Here is an 18953-nt window from a genome sequence, read left to right on the forward strand (position 1 = left end):
CTAAATTTGAAGATCGAAGGAGTTCAACTGTACTCCCTGTACTGGAAGGAAGTACAGTTTTAGTAGAGTTATGGGAATAAAAACCAGATTACAGTGGGCTGAGAAATGAATGAAAGCAGATGCAGACTGTTCTGGAAAGGAAAGAAATTTTATTTTTCTGATCTTTTCCAGAAAAAATAGAAGATTTAAACTAGGAGGTTCCTACATTTTTGAGGTTCTCTGAAAAATGGTAAATAAGAGAAGTTATTAACTTAATGCTAATCATGTTCTCTGAAAAAGAGTTGCCATCAGAGATTCAGTTTGATCTTGGCAGCTTTGTTTTCCAAATATTTCAATCATTTTGGATAGCGTATGATGTCTTTTTCTTTCACTGTCATTCTTCATTTTAACTGTGCCATCAGATTTTTAGTTACTAACTCTTGCACATTCTCATTTTAGTAAAATAGTAAAACTAGGTTTGGGAACAAGTACCCATTCTGTGAGTGCCTTGACTGAAATGAACAGGAATCAGAGGGAGTGGTCAAAAGTGTCAAATGCTTAGAGATGACAAATTGAATACAGACTGGAAAAAAAAAGGCTTTTTAGTTCCAGTGAATGAACTGTCCAAGCTCTTAGTCTTATCTGGAAAAAAACAAAACTTTCTTGATTCCACTTCATTTTTCTCCCTTCCTTTATGGAACTGTTTATACAGAGGCTCCCAAGCCAGGGGTGATATGTTCCAAGATCCCCAGTGGATGAGCAGATAGTACTGAACCCTGTTTTCTGTTCATGTCCTACACCCACAAATTCAATGCCTTTCTTAACTAAGCACTTATCATGCACTGTGGCCACAACTCTTGCAGTCTGATACTTGATAGCAAAAATGGCACAAATTTCTTTTTCCTTCTTCACAATTTCACAGAAGATTCATTCTTAACTGTCAGATCTCAGCATATATATATTTTTCTTTCCTTATTAAATCAAGAACTCTCACCTTTTCACTTAAAGAAAGCACATTACGGCTTCTCTTTGGCATATCTGAATTGACAGCACCACTACTTTTGCTCTTTGGAGCCATTATTAAGTAAAATAAATGTTACTTGAACATAAGCACTGAGATACTGTGACAGTCAATCTGATAACAGAGGCAACCACCAAGTGACTAACAGGTGGGATATACCGGACAAAGTGATGATTCACGTCCCAGGCAGGACACAGGTGGGACAGTGTGAGATTTTATCATACTATTCAGAATAGTGGGCACTTTAAAACTTATGAACTGTTTATTTCTAAAATTTTCCATTTAGGATTTTCCAACTGTGGCTGATCGTGGTAGGTAACAGAACCCACGGAAAGTGAAACCATGGATGAGGGGCACTTACTGACTTTTAGTAGTTTGTATTGGGAAGAACTGTTTATAGTTATTAACTTTACTTTGTCTTGCTTCATTCTATCTTAAACCCAACCCAAAGGAAATAAATGTTTACAACTCTTGTCAAGATCACCAATGACCTCCATGCTAAATCCAATGTCACTTCTCAGACCTCATCTTACCTGATCTTCCAGAAGTATTTGAAAGAAGTTCATCTCTTCCTTTCCCTTGAGGTACTTTTTTTACCTGCTTCCCAGGACCCTGCACATCCCTGGTTTTTCTGATACCTTTTTAGGTACCCCCTTGAGTCTTCTTTGCTGACTCTTCCTCTTCTCCCTGACTTGTAAATGCTGGAATATCCCCAAGTTCAAGTGTCAGGTCTCTTCTCTTTTCTCCCTACACAGTGCTCGTTCGTCTGATGATCTCAACCAGTTACACGGCCTTACGTGTCAGCTGTAATATGCTGATCAACTCCAAAGTTTCTTTTTTTCAAGCTAGATAGCCTGTAACTTTAGAGCTCTGTGTCAAGCTGCCTATCTGGCATCTCTGCTTGGATATCTAATAAGCATCTCAATTTTAAAATCTCCAAAACCAATCTAACATTCCCTCCTCCAATTGCTCAGTGTGTGTCATCTAATGTAATGGCAATTCTATCCCTTCAGGTTGCTTAAGCCAAAATTTTGGAGCTTGTCTTTGGAGCTTTGTCCTTTCTCACATCTCATCTGTTTCTTTCAGGCAAATCCTGTTTGGTTTATCTTCAAAATATATCAAGAATTCTATACTTTTCACCACTCCCCATTCCTATAATCCTTGAAACCCACTCTAATGAGGCTTTTTCCCCTACTACTCTGCCAAAAATACTGCTGTCACTAGTGAAGTCCTTTGAGTCATCTCTAGAGTTATTTTAGAACCCAAACTGGTCTCCTGTTTCAGTCCCTGCTCCCTTCGCTCTTTTCTCTATATATCAGCCACAGGGATACTATTTAAAAATGTCAGATCACATCATTTTGTGCAAAACCTCCTCACACTTTCGTACCTCACTCAGAGGGACAGTTAAAGTGATTACTCTGACCCACAGGCTCCTACAGGATCTAGTCCCTTGCTACTCAAAGTATCGGCCTCACAGCAGTGGCACTGGTATCATCTGGGAACTTAACAGGATGTAGAATCTCTGGTCTTAACTCAGACTTTCTGACTCAGCATGTGCATTTTAATAAGATGTCTAGGCAATTCATAAGTGCATTAAAGTTTGAGAAACACACTGATGAAGCTTATTACCCTTCCCCCTGGCATACTCTCTCCAGTCATACTGGCCTCTCAGCTATTCCTGAAAGGATAAAACACTCCTACCTCAAGGCTTTCCCACTCACTACTTCCCTCTGCCTAGAATAATCTTTGCCTATAATGCAGGTAGTTACTTTATATTCTTTAGGTTTTAATTCGAGTCACTTGTAAAGCCTTTCTGGGCCATCTTATCTAAAATGGCACCCCAAGCCCTTCCTGTTCCCCTTCTCGACTTTATTTTTTAATCCATAGTTCTTATCAGTGTATTATGCAGCTTACTTTATACTTTCTATTGTCTGACTTCCCCAGTAGAACAGGGGTTAGAATTTTTGTAATTTTTGTATGTTTTGGTTATTCTGCTTAATACTTAGCACCTAGAATGGTGCCTGAAACACACAGCAGACACTCAGAACATTTTTACTGTAGAAACTGGATTCAGCACGTAGGCAGGTTTTAGCAAAGTCTTGGAGAACAGTTTCATCTGAATAGAGTCAGATGGCAGATATTAATGAGTAAAGAATGTCAGGGAAGGAAATAGAATTATAAAGAGTAGTCTATTTTTAAAGAGCTCTAAAGGATTTTAAAATAATTCATCTTAGGGATTAGCTAGCACTTCAATCTATTAGTGAATAAATTTCTTCCTTGGCAAATAATGTCTAAATAGAAAAGATAAACATTCAAGTGGAACAGAGATTGTCAGTTGAAGAGGGACTATTGCTATTAGCCCTTTTCTATATTTCTTCATATATGTGCCCAAAAATACCAAAGAAAGGAGTTGGGGTGTTGGGGGCAGTGTGTGCTGGGAGGAAGAGAAGTAAGCTAGAGCTCCTCAGTTCAGTTCAGTTCAGTTCAGTCGCTCAGTCATGTCTGACTCTTTGTAACCCCATGAATCGCAGCACGCCAGGCCTCCCTGTCCATCACCAATTCCCGGAGCTCATTCAGACTCATGTCCATCGAGTCGGTGATGCCATCCAGCCATCTCATCCTCTGTCGTCCCCTTCTCCTCCTGCCCCTAATCCCTCCCACCATCAGAGTCTTTTCCAATGAGTCAGTTCTTTGCATGAGGTGGCCAGAAGTACTGGAGTTTCAGCTTTAGCATCTTTCCTTCCAAAGAAAACCCAGGGCTGATCTCCTTCAGAATGGACTGGTTGGATCTCCTTGCAGTCCAAGGGACTCTCAAGAGTCTTCTCCAACACCACAGTTCAAAAGCATCAATTCTTCGGCGCTCAGCTTTCTTCACAGTCCAACCCTCACATCCATACACGACCACTGGAAAAACCATAGCCTTGACTAGATGGACCTTAGTCGGCAAAGTAATGTCTCTGCTTTTGAATATGCTATCTGGTTGGTCATAACTTTCTTTCCAAGGCGTAAGCGTCTTTTAATTTCATGGCTGCAGTCACCAGTTGCAATGATTTTGGAGCCCCCCAAAATAAAGTCTGACACTGTTTCCCCATCTATTTGCCATGAAGTGATGGGACCAGATGCCATGATCTTTGCTTTCTGAATGTTGAACTTTAAGCCAATATCTGAGGTTATTGATATTTCTTGTGGCAATCTTGATTCCAGCTTGTGATTCTTCCAGCCCAGAGTTTCTCATGATGTACTCTGCATAGAAGTTAAATAAGCAGGCTGACAATATACAGCCTTGACGTACTCCTTTTCCTATTTGGAACCAGTTTGTTGTTCCATGTCCAGTTCTAACTGTTGCTTCCTGACCTGCATACAAATTTCTCAAGAGGCAGGTCAGGTGGTCTGGTATTCCCATCTCTTTCAGAATTTTCCAGTTTTGCTAGAGCTCCTAGGCATTCGGAATAAAGGAACCATAACTAAAAATCTGATCTTAAAAAAATCTGATGTTTGGGGAAAAAATTATTTTAATATTTGTGGCAGTTCAGACAGAAAATGAATTTGCTTTTCGCAGCTAGCCCTGTGGCAGGTATTTCCTTAATGGTGATCATGTAGCCAGGAGTCCTGTTTCCTAGATCCCACAGTACTGCCGATCCAGTTCCTAGGAACCAGCATTGCAAATGATGGCTGAATGCAGATATCAAAGCAGTTTACAATAGCTCCCATTCTCTTGGCAAAGCATAACAAACGTACCTTCTATTTTCATGATATAAGACGACCTCTTTAGCACCTTATACATTATCAGAATCTGTTTTGAAGCCTAGGCAAAGGCCCAGTGTCCCAAAGCAGCTGCTTACCCAGTTGAAGCCAGATCATTACTCTCCTTGGAGCCATCTTCTTCTGCAAAAAGGGGAGGCAGAGTGGAACTAGTCATCAAGGTTTCCATCTCTCTGGAAGGAAGAGAGAATTAAAAAAAAAAAATAATAATGGCTTAATTATTTCCAGTTCAAGTTGCACATATTTAAGAGCCAGCCCTCCTTAACCTTTATCACATCAGTAGCAGAAGAGAAACTGACCTAAATATTTTCTTGACTTGGACACATCAATTTAAACTTTATGGTTACTGGGCTTTTAACCCTGATCTTACCAACTGACCAGGGTAAAATCAGATTTTAAAAATCAGGACACAGTTTGGAAAATTCCTTTTTGTTCATTCAGAATATCTTCAAAACTATTCTGTATTTGCTGTAAAAATCATTAAGCAGAGTAAACTCAGAAGCACTGCAACCCTGAGCAAGCTATTCAACCTCTTTGAGATACAATTTCACCATCTTAGACACAGACCAAATTGCTGACTTAACCCATAGCGTTATTGTGAAGGATTAAACTGAAAGTGCTTCATAAACAGAGAAAGGCTAAGATGGTAAGTGCTTTGAGTATTATTATACAAAGAAAGGTATTGTTATTACAACATTATGAGTTCTCAGTCCCAGATGAATCATCCTTAGATTAAATGGTGACAAACTGAGCCTTCCAAAAGGAAATAATGCAAAGGAAGTGGAGGATGGAAGGCATACTGATGTGGCTCAAAATTAAAGAAACCACACTTCCAGGTCAGAAATATGCTCCACATCACCATGATGACCAGCAGTGGAAACAGCATGCACCTGGACACAGGAAATAACTAAGCTTAACTGAAGAAAGCAAATAAATCACAAGAATTTGAGGTTATTGGACTGAAAGGATAAAAGGACAAAGTGACAAATACAGTAATTTCATTTAGCATATCGCTACAAAGAAAGATTTTTCCCTTTCAAGGCTTAACACCAAGCGCTTCACCCCACAGAGCTAAAAGCAGACGTTTCCCATCCACCGTGAAAGTGATATTCAAACAAAACATTCAACAGTGACCCCAAACATCAGATGCGTAAGTGTAACTGCAAGCCACTCGAGAAAAAAAAGTGCCTTAATCAACTGGGAGAACAAGAAGCCAGTTATGAACACGCACTCAGGAGCTCCCTCTCAGGAGCTCCCTCGGCAGTTCTGCCGGGTGCCATTGCTAAGGAGCCCTAGTGAGACAGCAGCTGTGAGGGAAGCACAGGGCCCAAGCAGAGCGAGGCGTGAAGAAAATGCTGACGCCGCCGATGCCATATCCTGAAGCTCAGTATAATAATTTACTTCCAAAATGATAACACTGATGATTTATTTCTTATTCTTACTTATTTTCTTGTTTTCATTTCTTTGTTACTTAGCAGACCAAATTCCATAAATAGCTTAGTGTGAAAAAAATGCATCTCTGTATATTCACCACTCATTATAGTGTGGGTAGAGCATGGAAGGCACAGAGGAACTTCCCACTCAACCACAGAGTAAGGAGTTTGTTCCATGTGCAGGGATTTTGCTAACGCATTTCAATTCCTTCAAGAGAAGGGGGCTTACAAGGGGCTCTAACAAACAGTGCACAGTTCCATTCATTCTAGGATAATCTTGACACAAGTGTACTTATGTTTTAATTCACATTATGCACAGACTAGATGAGAACCCAGGCTTTAATGGCTGTTAACATCACCTTATACCAATATTCATTTTACCAAAAGAAAATTAATCAATTAGATGCCATACAGCCTAATTATAAACCACAAACAAACATTCAAATAACCAGGTATATACCACAAACCTCAAAAGAGCTCATTTAACTGGCTTCTTTCTAAAAGTCTCCTTAGAAGTAAAGGACTTCTCAAGAGCCTCAAGATTTAGCATTTGAAGCTCTTGACATCCCATCTAAACCTAAGAAGAAGATATATTATCTGGTGGGGGACAAATGAAGTTTATTTATTTTTTATGAGGATCATTTTAAAAGTCATTATTGAATTTGTTACACTACTGCTTCTGTTTTATGTTTTGGTTTGGTTTTTTAGTCATGAGGCATTTGGGATCCTAGCCTGACCAACCTAATCACCGGACTGCCAGGGAAGTCCCTGAGGTGTCTTTTCATTCACTATGCCAACGTGATCCTCTTAGAATGTTTCCCAGATATCTTTGGTCATTTTTAAAATATGGGGAGGCAGCTGGACAACACAAGCTTAACAACACATAAACAGACCATATAAACAAAGGAAGTTCAGAGAACACACATTTCTTGTTGTTGTTGCTTTTTTCCTCCCTCTTAAGTGTGTTTTACTCAACCCATATGGTTTCAGATATAGTTTCTCTAGTGTTACTGAATAGTCAGGTCCCTAAGAAATGAGTGAATAATAAAGTGGGTGGAAGGTTAAGGGGCCAAAATCAACAAAAGAAGGAAATGAGGAAAAAGTCCAGTGAAACTCAAAGGCCTCTAAACTAGTCCAGTAAGTTGGAAAATAAAATGAGTCCCGAGAATTGGCTGAGATCCTGTAAGAATCTGCTTTCTTATGGTCCATGAGGGGGTGATTCAAACTGAGTCACAGTTACCAAGCCACTGATGGCCAAAAGCCCTTCAGCGTGGCATCTGTGCCTGATAACGTCCCAGTACAGGGGTCGCACTGAACTTGGAAATTCCATGCAAAGCACTTAAGCTGTGTAACGAATACTGCTCTAGAAGGGGAAAGAAGAGAAATACGCACAAAGGCAAAGCAATATACAAGTTTGGTTTTCCACTTCATTTTATAGAAACAAGTATATCATGCAGATGTTTTCTTGCAAAAGGGATTCACCCACAGGAGGATTCCACCTGGAGGCTTCAAAAATAGTATTACCTTGGGGCTGACGCTTCGACTGTGGCTTTGGAAAAGAAAAAATGCCTTCTAGTACTAATACTAATACTCACTGAAAAAAAAAAAAGTCTGATGTATAAAACAGAGTGCCAATTTAAGATATTTGAATAGCAATTACAAAAACTGTAACACAAATTACATTAAGCCACATGTCTTTGGTCAATATAGGGCCAGAATAAAGGAACTCAGGTAGAGCTTAAGAAGTGTTCTTCAACTAAGCTTTTTCTACTAATGGTAGCCTTTCCCAACAAAGAATGATCTCACCAATGAGACTACATTATTCTGAATATGCTGGACAATGCTGGAAGGATAACTTGTACTTGTGCTTTCTGGAGTTGGCTCTTTGCAAGTGCCCTTTCCCTACTTCACATATGTTAATCCCACTTCATCAAGCCCTCTCATGGAGACACATCATACTCCTTCCCTACCACACCAGCCCCAACTGTACACACGTCAGAGTTGAGAGGTGGGATTCTGCCCTCACTTCCCCATACTACAACCTTTATGTAAAAGGTCTAGTTCCTTTAAAAGTCATGTTACTTGGCTATATCAGTTTCTGATCATTACCTCCTGTCATTTCAGTTCTACAATGTGCATGAGTGTGCATGCTCAACTGGGTCTGATTCTTTGCGATGTCATGGACTGTAGCCCGCCAGGCTCCTCTGTCCATGGAATTCTCCAGGCAAGAATACTGGAGAGGGTAGCCATTCCCTTCTCCAGAGGATCTTCCTAACCCAGAGATGGCAGGTGGATTTTTTGCCACTTTGCCACCTGGGAAGCCCCATTCTACTACAACTGACCTTTAACCTCACAAACCTCTATTTGTCGACTCTTAATTTTCCCTACTCTGTGTAGCTTAGATTCTATAGCTTCACTTCAATTTTTTTTTTTTTTTTTGCCAACACTCTCAATTCCTTTGCCATGTTATTCTTCTATACCCTAGATGTAGATCAACTCTGAGTTTTACCAAAGAGATCACACCAGGCTATCCTAAAGGAAATCAAACCTGAATATTCATTGGAAGGAATATTCCTTCCAATATTCCTTCTGAAGGAAGGAATGCTGAAGCTTTGGCCATCTGATGTGAAGAGCTGACTCACTAGAAAAGACCCTGGAAAGACTGGAAAAGCTGCTGGGAAAGACTGAAGGCAAAAGGAGAAGGGGGTGGCAGAGGATGAGATGTTTAGATAGTATTATCGACTCAATGGACATGAATTTGAGCAAACTCTGGTAGTAGTGGAGGACAGAGGAGCCTGGCATGCTACAGTCCATGCGGTCACAAAGAGTCAGACACGACTTAGCAACTGAAAAACAGCAACATTCAAGCAACATACATTACATCCTTGTAACTTATTTTATACCTAGTAGTTTGTATCTCTTAGTCCCCTCAGCCTATTTTAGCCCTTCCACTTATTTTAGCCCTTCCCACCCATTCCTCTCCTCTACTAACACTAGTTTGTTATCAGTAGTTGTCAGTCTATTTCTGTTTTGTTATATTCATTTATTTAAAAAATTCCTCATATCAGTGAAAACAAACAGTATTTGTCTTTCTCTGTCTTATTTTATTAAGCATAACACCCTCCAGGTCCATCCATATTGTTGCAAATGGCAATTTTTTTTTTAAGACTGAGTAATATTCCTTCGTATACATACCATATCTTCTTTATCCATTCATTTTTTGATGAACATTTAGGATGCTTCCATATCCTGGCTATTGTAAATATTGCTGCTATGAATGTTGGGGTGCATATATCTTTTCAAATAGTGTTTTTGTTTTCTTTAAATATGTATGGTAGTTCTATTTTTAGTTTTTGAGAAACCTGTATTACTGTTTTCTATAGTGACTATACCAATTTACATTCCCACCAACAGTGGTCTAGGGTTCTCTCTTCTCCACATCCTTGTCAACATATTATTTCTTGCCTTTCTGACAAAGGTGAGATATCTCATTGTGGTTTTGATTTGCAGTACCCTGATGATTAGTAATGTTGAGCATCTTTTCAATGTGCCTGTTGGCAATCTATACATCTTCTCTGGAAAAGTGCTTATTTAGGTCCTCTGTTCATTTTAAAATTTGGCTTTTTTTTTTTAATTGAGTTGTATGAGTTCTTTATATATTTTGGGTATTAACCCCTTATCAAACATATCATCTCCAGATATCTTCTTCCATTTATTCAGTAGGTTGCCTTCTGTTTTGTTGATGGTTTTCTTTCCTGTGCAAATGCTTTTAAGCTTGATTAGGTTCCACTTGTTGATTTTTTGTTTCCCACTTTTGTTTCCCTTGCATGAGGAGACAGATTCAAAAAAACATCACTAAAACCAATGTCAAAGAGTTCACTGCCTATGTTTTCTTCTAGGAGTTTTATAGTTTCAGGTCTTATATTTAGGTCTTTAATCCATTTGAGTTTATTTTTGTACACATTGTGAAAAAATGTTCTAATTTCATTCTTTTACATGTAGCTGTCCAGTTTACTGAAGAGTCTGTCTTTTCCCCATTATATATTCTTGCCTCCCTTGTCACAGACTAATTGTCCATATGTGTGTGGGTTTATCTGTGGGCTCTCTATTTTGTTCCATTGATCTATGTGTCTGTTTCTGTGGCAGTACCATATTGCTTTGATTACTGAAGTTTTGTAGTATAGTCTGAAGTCAGACAGCATGATCCTCCAGCTTTGTTCTTTTTTCTCAAGACTGCTTTGGCTGTTCAGGATCTTTTGTGATTCAATATAAATTTTAGAATTATTTGTTCTAGTTCTGTTACAAATGTCATCAGTATTTTGATAGGAATTACATTAAATCTGTAGACTGTTTTGGGTAATATGGTCATTTTAACAATCCCTGGTGGCTCAGTGGGAAGAGTTTGCCTGCAATACAGGAGATCCAGGTTCAATCCCTGGGAGGGGGAAGATCCCCTGGAGAAGGAAATGGCAACCCACTCCAGTGTTCTTGCCTGGAGAACCCCAGGGAAGGGAGTTGAACCTTTGTGGGCTGCCATCTATGGGGTCGCACAGAGTCGGACACAACTGAAGCGACAGCAGCAGCAGTAGTTTCCTTTATAATCATTTTAGTTTTAAGAATATAAGTCTTTCACCTCCTTGATTAAATTTATTCCTAGATATTTTATTCTTTTTGATGTCATTATGAATAGCAATTCTTTTTGACTCCTCTTTCTGAATTTTATGACTGTTAGTTGCTCAGTCATGTCTGACTCTTTGCAACCCCAATAGGCTGTAGCCTGCCAGGCTCCTCTGTCCATAGAATTCTCCAGGCAAGAATACTGGAATGGGTTGCCATTCACTTAGCCAGAGGATCTTCCTGATCCAGGGATCGAACTTGGGTCTCCCACATTGCAGGCAGCTTCTTTACTGTCTGAACCACCAGTGTAGAGAAACACAATAGATTTTGGTATATTAATACTGTATCCTGCACTTAACTGAATTCACTTATTAGTTCTAATAGTTTTTTTTTTGGTGGGGTTGTTAGGGTTTTCTATATATCGTATCATGTCATCTGACAGTTTTACTTCTTCTTTTACAGTTTGGATGTATTTTCTTTTTCTTGTCTGATTGCTGTGGCTAGGGCTTCCAATATAAGTTAATTAGAAATGGCCAGAGTGGGCCTCCTTGTCTGTTCCTGATCTTAGAGGAAAAGCTTTCAACATTTCACCACTGAATATGATACTAGCTGTGGGTTTGTCATAAACGGCTTTTATTATGTTGAGGTACGTTCCCTCCATACCCACTTTGTTTAGAGTTCTTATCATGAATTTTAAATGAGATTTTACTGAGATTTTGAGATGATCATGTGATCTTCATCCTTCATTTTGTTAATATGGGGAAACATACTGATTGGTTTGTAAACTGAACCATCTCTGCATTCTTAGAATAAATCTCACTTGATTATGATGTATGGTCATTTCTACATACTGTTAAATTCAGTTTGCTAATATTTTGTTGAGGATTTTACCATCTATGTTCATCAGGAATATTGGCCTGTAACTTTTTTTTGCAATATCTCTGTCTGGCTTGGGTATCAGGGCAATGCTGGCCTTGTAGAATGAGTTTGAGAGTATTCCCTCCCTTTTAGTTTTCTGGAACAGTTTCAGATGGATAGACATTAACTCTTCTTTAGATGTTTTATAGAATTCCCCTGTGATGCCATCTGGTCTTGGACTTTTATTTGTTGAGTTTTTAATTACTGATTCAATTTCAGTACCAGAAATCAGTCTGTTCAGATTTTCTACTTCTTCCTGATTCAGTCTTAGAATCTAGCTATTTCTTTGAGGTTGTCCAGTTTGTCACTGTATTCATTGTATTGTTCATAGTATTCTCCTATGGCAGTTTGTATTTCTGTAATATAAGTTGTAATTTTTCCTTTTTCAGTTCTAATTTTGCTGATTTGGGGCCCCTCTTTTTCTTCCTTAATGAGTCTGGCTAAAGGTTTATCAATTGTATCTTTTCAAAAAGCCAGATCATAGTTTCATTGATTTTTCTCTCTTTTTTTCCTGGTATTTTTACTGTGATTTTTCTTATTTCCTTCCTTCTGCTCACTTTGGGCTTTGTTCTTCAGTTTCTAATTCTTCTAGATGGAGAGTTAGGTTGTTTGTTCGAGATTTTTCTTATTTCTTGAGGTAGGCCTTGAATTGCTATAAACATCCCTCTTAGAAATGCTGTTCGTGAGTCCCATAGATTTTGGAAAGTTGCATTTCTATTTTCATTTGTCTCAAGGTATTTTTGAATTTCTTCTTTGATTTCTTCATTGACTAATTGGTTTTTTAGTAGCATGTTGTTTAGTCTCCTCCTACACAGAGGATCAGCATCACTAAGACCCATGTTGTTCAAGGTTCAATTGTATATTAAGTTCAATTGCTTTTCTATATACTAGCAATGTGTAAGTTGAAACTTGAAATTAAAAACACACTACCATTTATATTAGCATCCTCCCAAATGAAGTACTTATGTATAAATCTTACAAAATATTTTACAAGAACTCTATAAGGAAAACTAAAAAACTCAGATGAAAGATATCAAAGAAGGACTAAATAAATGGAAAAATCCATGTTCATGATAGGAAGACTCAAAATGGTAAAGATGTCAGTTCTTCCCAGCTTGAGCTACAGATTAGTCAATCCCAATACAAATCCCAGCAAGTAATTTTGTGAATAAAAATAAAATGATTCTAAAGTTTATATGGAGAGGCAAAAGACTCAGAATAGTCAAGTCAATATTGAAGGAGAACAACAAAGTTGAAGGACTGACACCACTCAACTTCAAGACTTCCTATTAAGCTATAATAATCAAGACAGTGTGTACTGTTGAAAGAAAAGACAAATTACTGAAAACAGAATAGAAATCTTAGATAGAAATAAATGTATATAGTCAACTGATCTTTGACAAAAGAGCAAAGGCAAAACAATGAAATAAAGATAGTATTTTCAATAAATGGTGCTGGAACAAGGGCCATCCATGTACAAACCTCCCCCCACAAAACAACAACAAAACTTGACACAGACCTTATACCTTTCACAAGTATTAACTTTAAATGAATCAAAATGCAAAACTATAAAATGAAAAACCTTTGCTCCGTGAATGACAATGTCAAAAGAATGAGAAGACAAGCCATAGACTTCAGGAAGTCTATTTGCAGAAGATATATGTGATAAAGAAATTTATCCAAAATATACAAAAAACTCTTAAAACTCAACAATAAGGAAAGGAGCACCTCAAGTAAAATATAAACAAAAGATCTGAACAGACTCCTCACCAGTAAATATAAACAAAAGATCTGAACAGCCTCCTCACCAGTGCCTATGTACAGATGGCAAGTAGCATATGAAAAGATATTTAATATCATATGTCAGTAGGGAATTAAAAATGAAAACAAGATACCACTACACATCTATAGAACAGTTAAAATCCAAAACACTGTCAAACACCAGATACTGGCCAGGATATGGGACAACAGGAGCTCTAATTCATTGCTGGTGGAAATGAATGCAAAACGGTACAGCCACTTTGGAAAACCATTTGGTAGTTTCTTACAAAACTACTCATACTCTTACTGGCAAATGTGTTCCTTGGTATTGACCTAAAGGAGTTAAAAACTTATTCCATACCAAAAACTTGCATGTGGGTGTTTACAGCAGCTTTATTCATAATGTCAAAATTTGGACACCACCAAGATATCCTTCAGTAGGTGGGTTGATAAACTGTGGTACACCTAGATAATGGAATATTATTCAGTGCCAAAAAGAAATGTTACTACTAAGCCAAGAAAGGACATGGAGAAACTTAAATGCATAATACAAAGTTAAAGAAGTCAATATGAAAAGGCCACATAGTGTATAATTCCAATCACACTACATTCTGGATAAGGTAAAACTAGGAAGACAGTAAAAAGGATGAGTGGTTGGGAGGGGTTGGAGGGAGGCAGGAGTGAAAAAGCAGAACACAGAGGATTTTTAGGGCTGTGAAACTATTCTACATATTAGAATGATAGATGTGTGTCATACATTTGTCAAATCCCATAGGAGGTACAACATCATGAGTGAAACCTAAACTATGGAGTTGGGTAATGATTATGAGTCAATGCAGGCTGTTATTAACTGTAACTGACTGTAACTGGCTGTTACTGAATGTGACACAGGTACCACTCTGGTAGGGGATGTTGAGAGTGGGGAAAGTTGTACACATATGGGGACATGGAGTATATGGGAACTCTGCACTTTCTGCTTAATTTTGCTGTGAACCTAAAACTGCTCTAAAAGATAACGTTCATTAATTTAAAAATTAATTTAATTATACAGTTTATTGTAAGATAGCCTTGAGGCTGAGGAATAAATACAACTGATTTTTATATGCACACAGTTAGTTTAGCTGGGGCAAGTGAAAGAATGAAGGCTTACTACAAAACCATCTGCCAGCTGTGAACATTTAGCTAAGAACACTCAGCAGGCTGTGGGCATTAATCAATATGTTTTACAGAGGGAGTAAGAACACTGGCTAATCCCACCAGGCAGTTAACTGGGGTTCAGTTAAGTGAAATTCAGTTAAGAACTTGCTCACTGTAGGTTTTGATGTGGGAGATGAGGGGGCAAAAGATAAGGTCAGGTAATTTGGGAGTAATTAAATACTTACTTTTGGGGGGTGGGTAGGTTGGGGGATATAATTAGAGTTTGAGGCTCAGGGTTGTTAAATAACTAATAAGTACATACAGGCGTGTGTTTGGCTGGGTATTGGATGGAGTGGGAAGAAAATGTGGCTCTCTATTTCTAGAATCTTGAGTCCAGGCTCTTATAACTATGACTATCATTAATTTCTTAAAAAAGGTAGTAGGCTACTCTAGGAACTAAATAATAGAGAAACCATTCACTCAACAAGTATTCATTCATTGAACAAGTTTTTTTTTTTTTTTTTTTTTTGTATCTATCATTCTAGGCACTTTATATGTGCTGGGAATATAGTAGTAGGCAAAACAGGCAAAAATTCCCACCCTTACAGAGCTTAGTATAGTGGAACACAGACAAAAAACAAGATAAAGTAAAATGAAAAACGTTACATAGTGATAAGTACAAAGTAAAAAAAAAAGACAGCAAAGAAAGAGGCCAGGAAGAGTTCAAGGGAAGAGAATTCTGGAATTTTAAATAGAGGCCAGGAAAAGTCTTCACTGAGGTAATCTCAGGGGAAAGACCTAAAGGAGAGGAAGGAGAGAGCTATGTATGTGTGTGAGGACAGAATGGTCCAGGCAGGAGGAACACAAGCAAAGGTGTACCCTTGGTATGACTGAAGGAGGCAGCAAATCTGGCTGGAACTAGGGGCAAAAACTGTAGATGAGGCTGACTGCTATAGGGGATCAGACCATATACAGCTTTGTAACTCATAGTAAAGACAGGCATTTACTCTGAGATGGTGAAGACACTAAAAAGTTCTGAGTAGATAAGGGATGGAATTAACCATCTTTATAAGATTACCATGGCTGCAGTTTTGAGAACAGAATGAAAGCTGAAGAGGATCAAGGATAGAAGTAAGGTGATCACTTAGGAATCTATTGCAATAATCCATCTAAAAAATGGTGGATTGGATCACAGTGATGATAGTGGAGGTGATGCGAAGCGGTCAGATTCTTGATATATATTGAAGGTAGAGCCGATTTCTCAGTTCAGAATAAGAAATAGAATCTATCGACTGTGCCCTGCGTTTATTTCAGCTGTAGTTTTATAACCTACTTAGTGATAAAGGGTGGCTTTTCCCATGGCTCAGTCGTAAAGATCTACCTGCCATGTAGGCGATACAGGAGATCCCTGGGTCAGGAAGATCCCCTGGAGGAGGAATTGGCAACCCACTCCAATATTCTTGCCTGGAGAATCCCATGGACAGGGCAGCCTGGCGGGCTACAGTTCATGGGGTCACAAAGAATCAGACATGACTGAACACGCACACATACTGACAATATATTAATTTGGTGGGGGCCATAAAGGAAATAATCCAGACTCCTTTTAAGGTAAGTGCTTATAGAATTCATATTTCAACAGCAAACGTTTGTTGAGCATCTTTACTGTGTAACTAAGATTGTACCTGGTGTCAAATGGTGTGTAGCTATTACAGAATTTTCCAGTCTGTTGTTCTCCTTGGTCTAGAGACACTGTTCTCAGACAACATGATAAGTAGAAAGAAGAGGCCAGGGTTAGAAACAAACATAAATTTTCTACTGTTGTTGATTTTTGAAGCAAAAGTTTTGCAGACTTTTGAGTTAGATATTTTCTAAAAAAATATAAGCACTAGATCATCAAAAGAAACCAAGCATGGTTTAGATTTCTTTCTAGACAGTCTTTCTAGATAGTCTGATCCCTGTACGTGTATTTTTTTTCCCCCTCAATGAAATCTTGATGGAGATGTATTACCATTAGGACACAAAATATGGTGTCAAAAGAAAACAACCTGAAACATCTAGACATAGTGTTTGTATCACAGGTTAAAGCACATTAATAATATGGAGACAATAAAAAAAACATTTTCCTCTGCCAAAGCAAATTTGTTATTTTACAAGGAGGGTGTTGCCTTTCGAGGTCATAGTCCACGTATTTGGCTTCTTTTTCCTGGTGCCTAATGGTCCCAAGTTGCCCTTCCTATACAGTCTATTAAAGCACTGCTTTTATTATTAGTAAACAAAGAGAAAACTGCCCAAGTAAGAAACTTCTGGACCAGTGCTGGAACTAAGAGTTAAAGTAACCCAATAAAACTTGGCACTACTTCCTTAGTGTACTTTCCCAAACAATATCCTGGGACACTGGGGTACTATGGAAAGTACAAGGTGTATTTGAGGTAAAGGAGGGGTGAGAGGGACATAGATAGAGGAGGGCAATGACAGGACAGTCTTCCATCTAGGAAGCCATATGATGTATATATTTTCACTCACTTCTTGGTGATACCCTCATGGAGTATCACCTCTATCAGATTAGAGGAATTTTATGTTTATCAAGAGGGAAATGAGTTTTTAAAAAGCTGAAAAGCAATGCTTTTCACAGTTTATTATATCTCACTGTGTTATGTGCCAAAGACACAGAGGTAAATAAGATCAAGAAGAAATTCTTATCCTTTCACAGTCTGTAATCTAGTGAGGCACAGAAGGGCAAATGGTAAGAAAAAAAATGCAAAGGCTGTAGTAGCTGATGTGTGTACAGTTATTTATTTATTTAAATATATGACAAAACAGGGGAGAAATATAGATGAATTGAATAGATGGGGTGACCAGCTAAGACAACCACTAATAATCGTAATGAACTCACAGAAAATTGAGATCTGAAGGAAATAGAAACTACTAATTGAGTAAAACCTGAGAACCTGAGAAGGAACACTCAGCTTAGGGTACTTTCATGTTTGGAATCCAGACTCATATTAAGGAGACAGATAGTATTCCTTTCTAGCTCTAAAACAAAATTATTCCAGCCTGCCATCTGAGGAAAGCTATATATGAGAAAGCAGAAGCAACAAAAGTCTTCAGTACCTACTGACCCAAACAAAAACTCAGCAGTTAACAGTTCTAGGGCAAGGTTTCTTATGGGTCCAAAGAACATTGCTTCTTTATTTTGTTATGTTTTCCACTGCTTCTTCAGCTCTAATTTGCAGCTGTGAAACAACACTGCAGAGGAGATGGAAAGAATACTCCTTTCTGTTACAATCAATAATTCAAAACCTTTTACTCTTTTAAAGCTGATGAATACTAAAAGTAAAAGATGAAAGGAAAGTCAGAGATCATTTATAAAAACTATAGTATAATAAGAGGAAATAGATTCCATCAAAGTGTTTATTTGAATCAATTTCATTTTAATAGGTTTAATCCAATACAAATTAAATTCTCTTTCTAGGAAGAATTCCTAAAAGAAAAAACAGAAGCTTTAGGTAATAGGGAAGTTTTCTTCAGTCAAAAAGTGAAGACAAAAATAACAAAAAAAACCCCAGGAGCTGCCATGAGTCAAAGCAGTTAATGGTCTTCACCACTTTGAACAATAAAATAAAATTCACAGTTTTCCTCACAAAACAAATAGGCACAGTTGCAGTTTAACAGGACAAATTAACTGAAAGAAGAATATTTAAAACTCAGATTTTGCTATATTTTCCTTTTAAAATTCACACTTTTCCTTAGAAAATAAAAAGGCATAATTGCAGTTTAACAGAACAGTTTAAATGAAAGAGAGAAAACTTAAAACTCTGAAATATTGTGCTACGTTTTGCTTCTGAATCCTAAAGCTGACAATGCTCAAGACTTCAGAAAGTAAATCAAATAGTCACAGAATTCAAACGACATATTTAAAGCTCTAGAAGAGCAGTTTCCCAGGAACATTTTTCCTTTAAATACTCTACCCAATATGAAAAGGTTTCCGCCCTTCATACACTGAGCCTCCAGGCTCTCAGGCTACCAATCAAGTGCTTAGATGTTATCTTTCCCATTTACAAGCTACTGATTTTGTTTCCCTTGTTTCCAGGTGAAACAAAAACAAGTTTAAAAAAAAAAAAAAACAAAAAACCTATTAGCAGTGGTGTAACTCTGAGGGGTAACCAGACTAATCAAATCACCTCCAGATTCTTAGTGCCTGAGTGAGTGTCTATTTACTAAAATCTGACAAAATTTGTATTTCCAGAGTTGCCTATTGCTGTTCAAGGCTCGCTTAGTCCAGTAAGGCAGGACTGTGTCCAGAGAATAAGAATTTGTTTTGCTCT

General features: G+C 37.9%; 1 protein-coding gene across 3 annotated transcripts in view; it reads right to left on the reverse strand.

Annotated features, from left to right (window-relative positions):
- Window positions 1-18953, reverse strand: part of HMG20A (high mobility group 20A) — a 77706-nt gene that overhangs the window by 24276 nt on the left and 34477 nt on the right. For all 3 annotated transcript variants that reach the window (XR_005723967.1, XM_040257290.1, XM_040257291.1), the window contains exon 2: window positions 4843-4935. Coding sequence is in view for 2 of the 3 variants with exons in the window: in XM_040257290.1 (XP_040113224.1) it covers window positions 4843-4931 (89 nt within the window). In the remaining variant the exon portion in view is untranslated. The remainder of the gene's footprint in view (window positions 1-4842; window positions 4936-18953) is intronic.

Source organism: Oryx dammah, unplaced genomic scaffold (genome assembly GCF_014754425.2).
Source record: "Oryx dammah isolate SB20612 unplaced genomic scaffold, SCBI_Odam_1.1 HiC_scaffold_16, whole genome shotgun sequence".
NCBI classification, from domain to species: Eukaryota; Metazoa; Chordata; class Mammalia; order Artiodactyla; family Bovidae; genus Oryx; species Oryx dammah.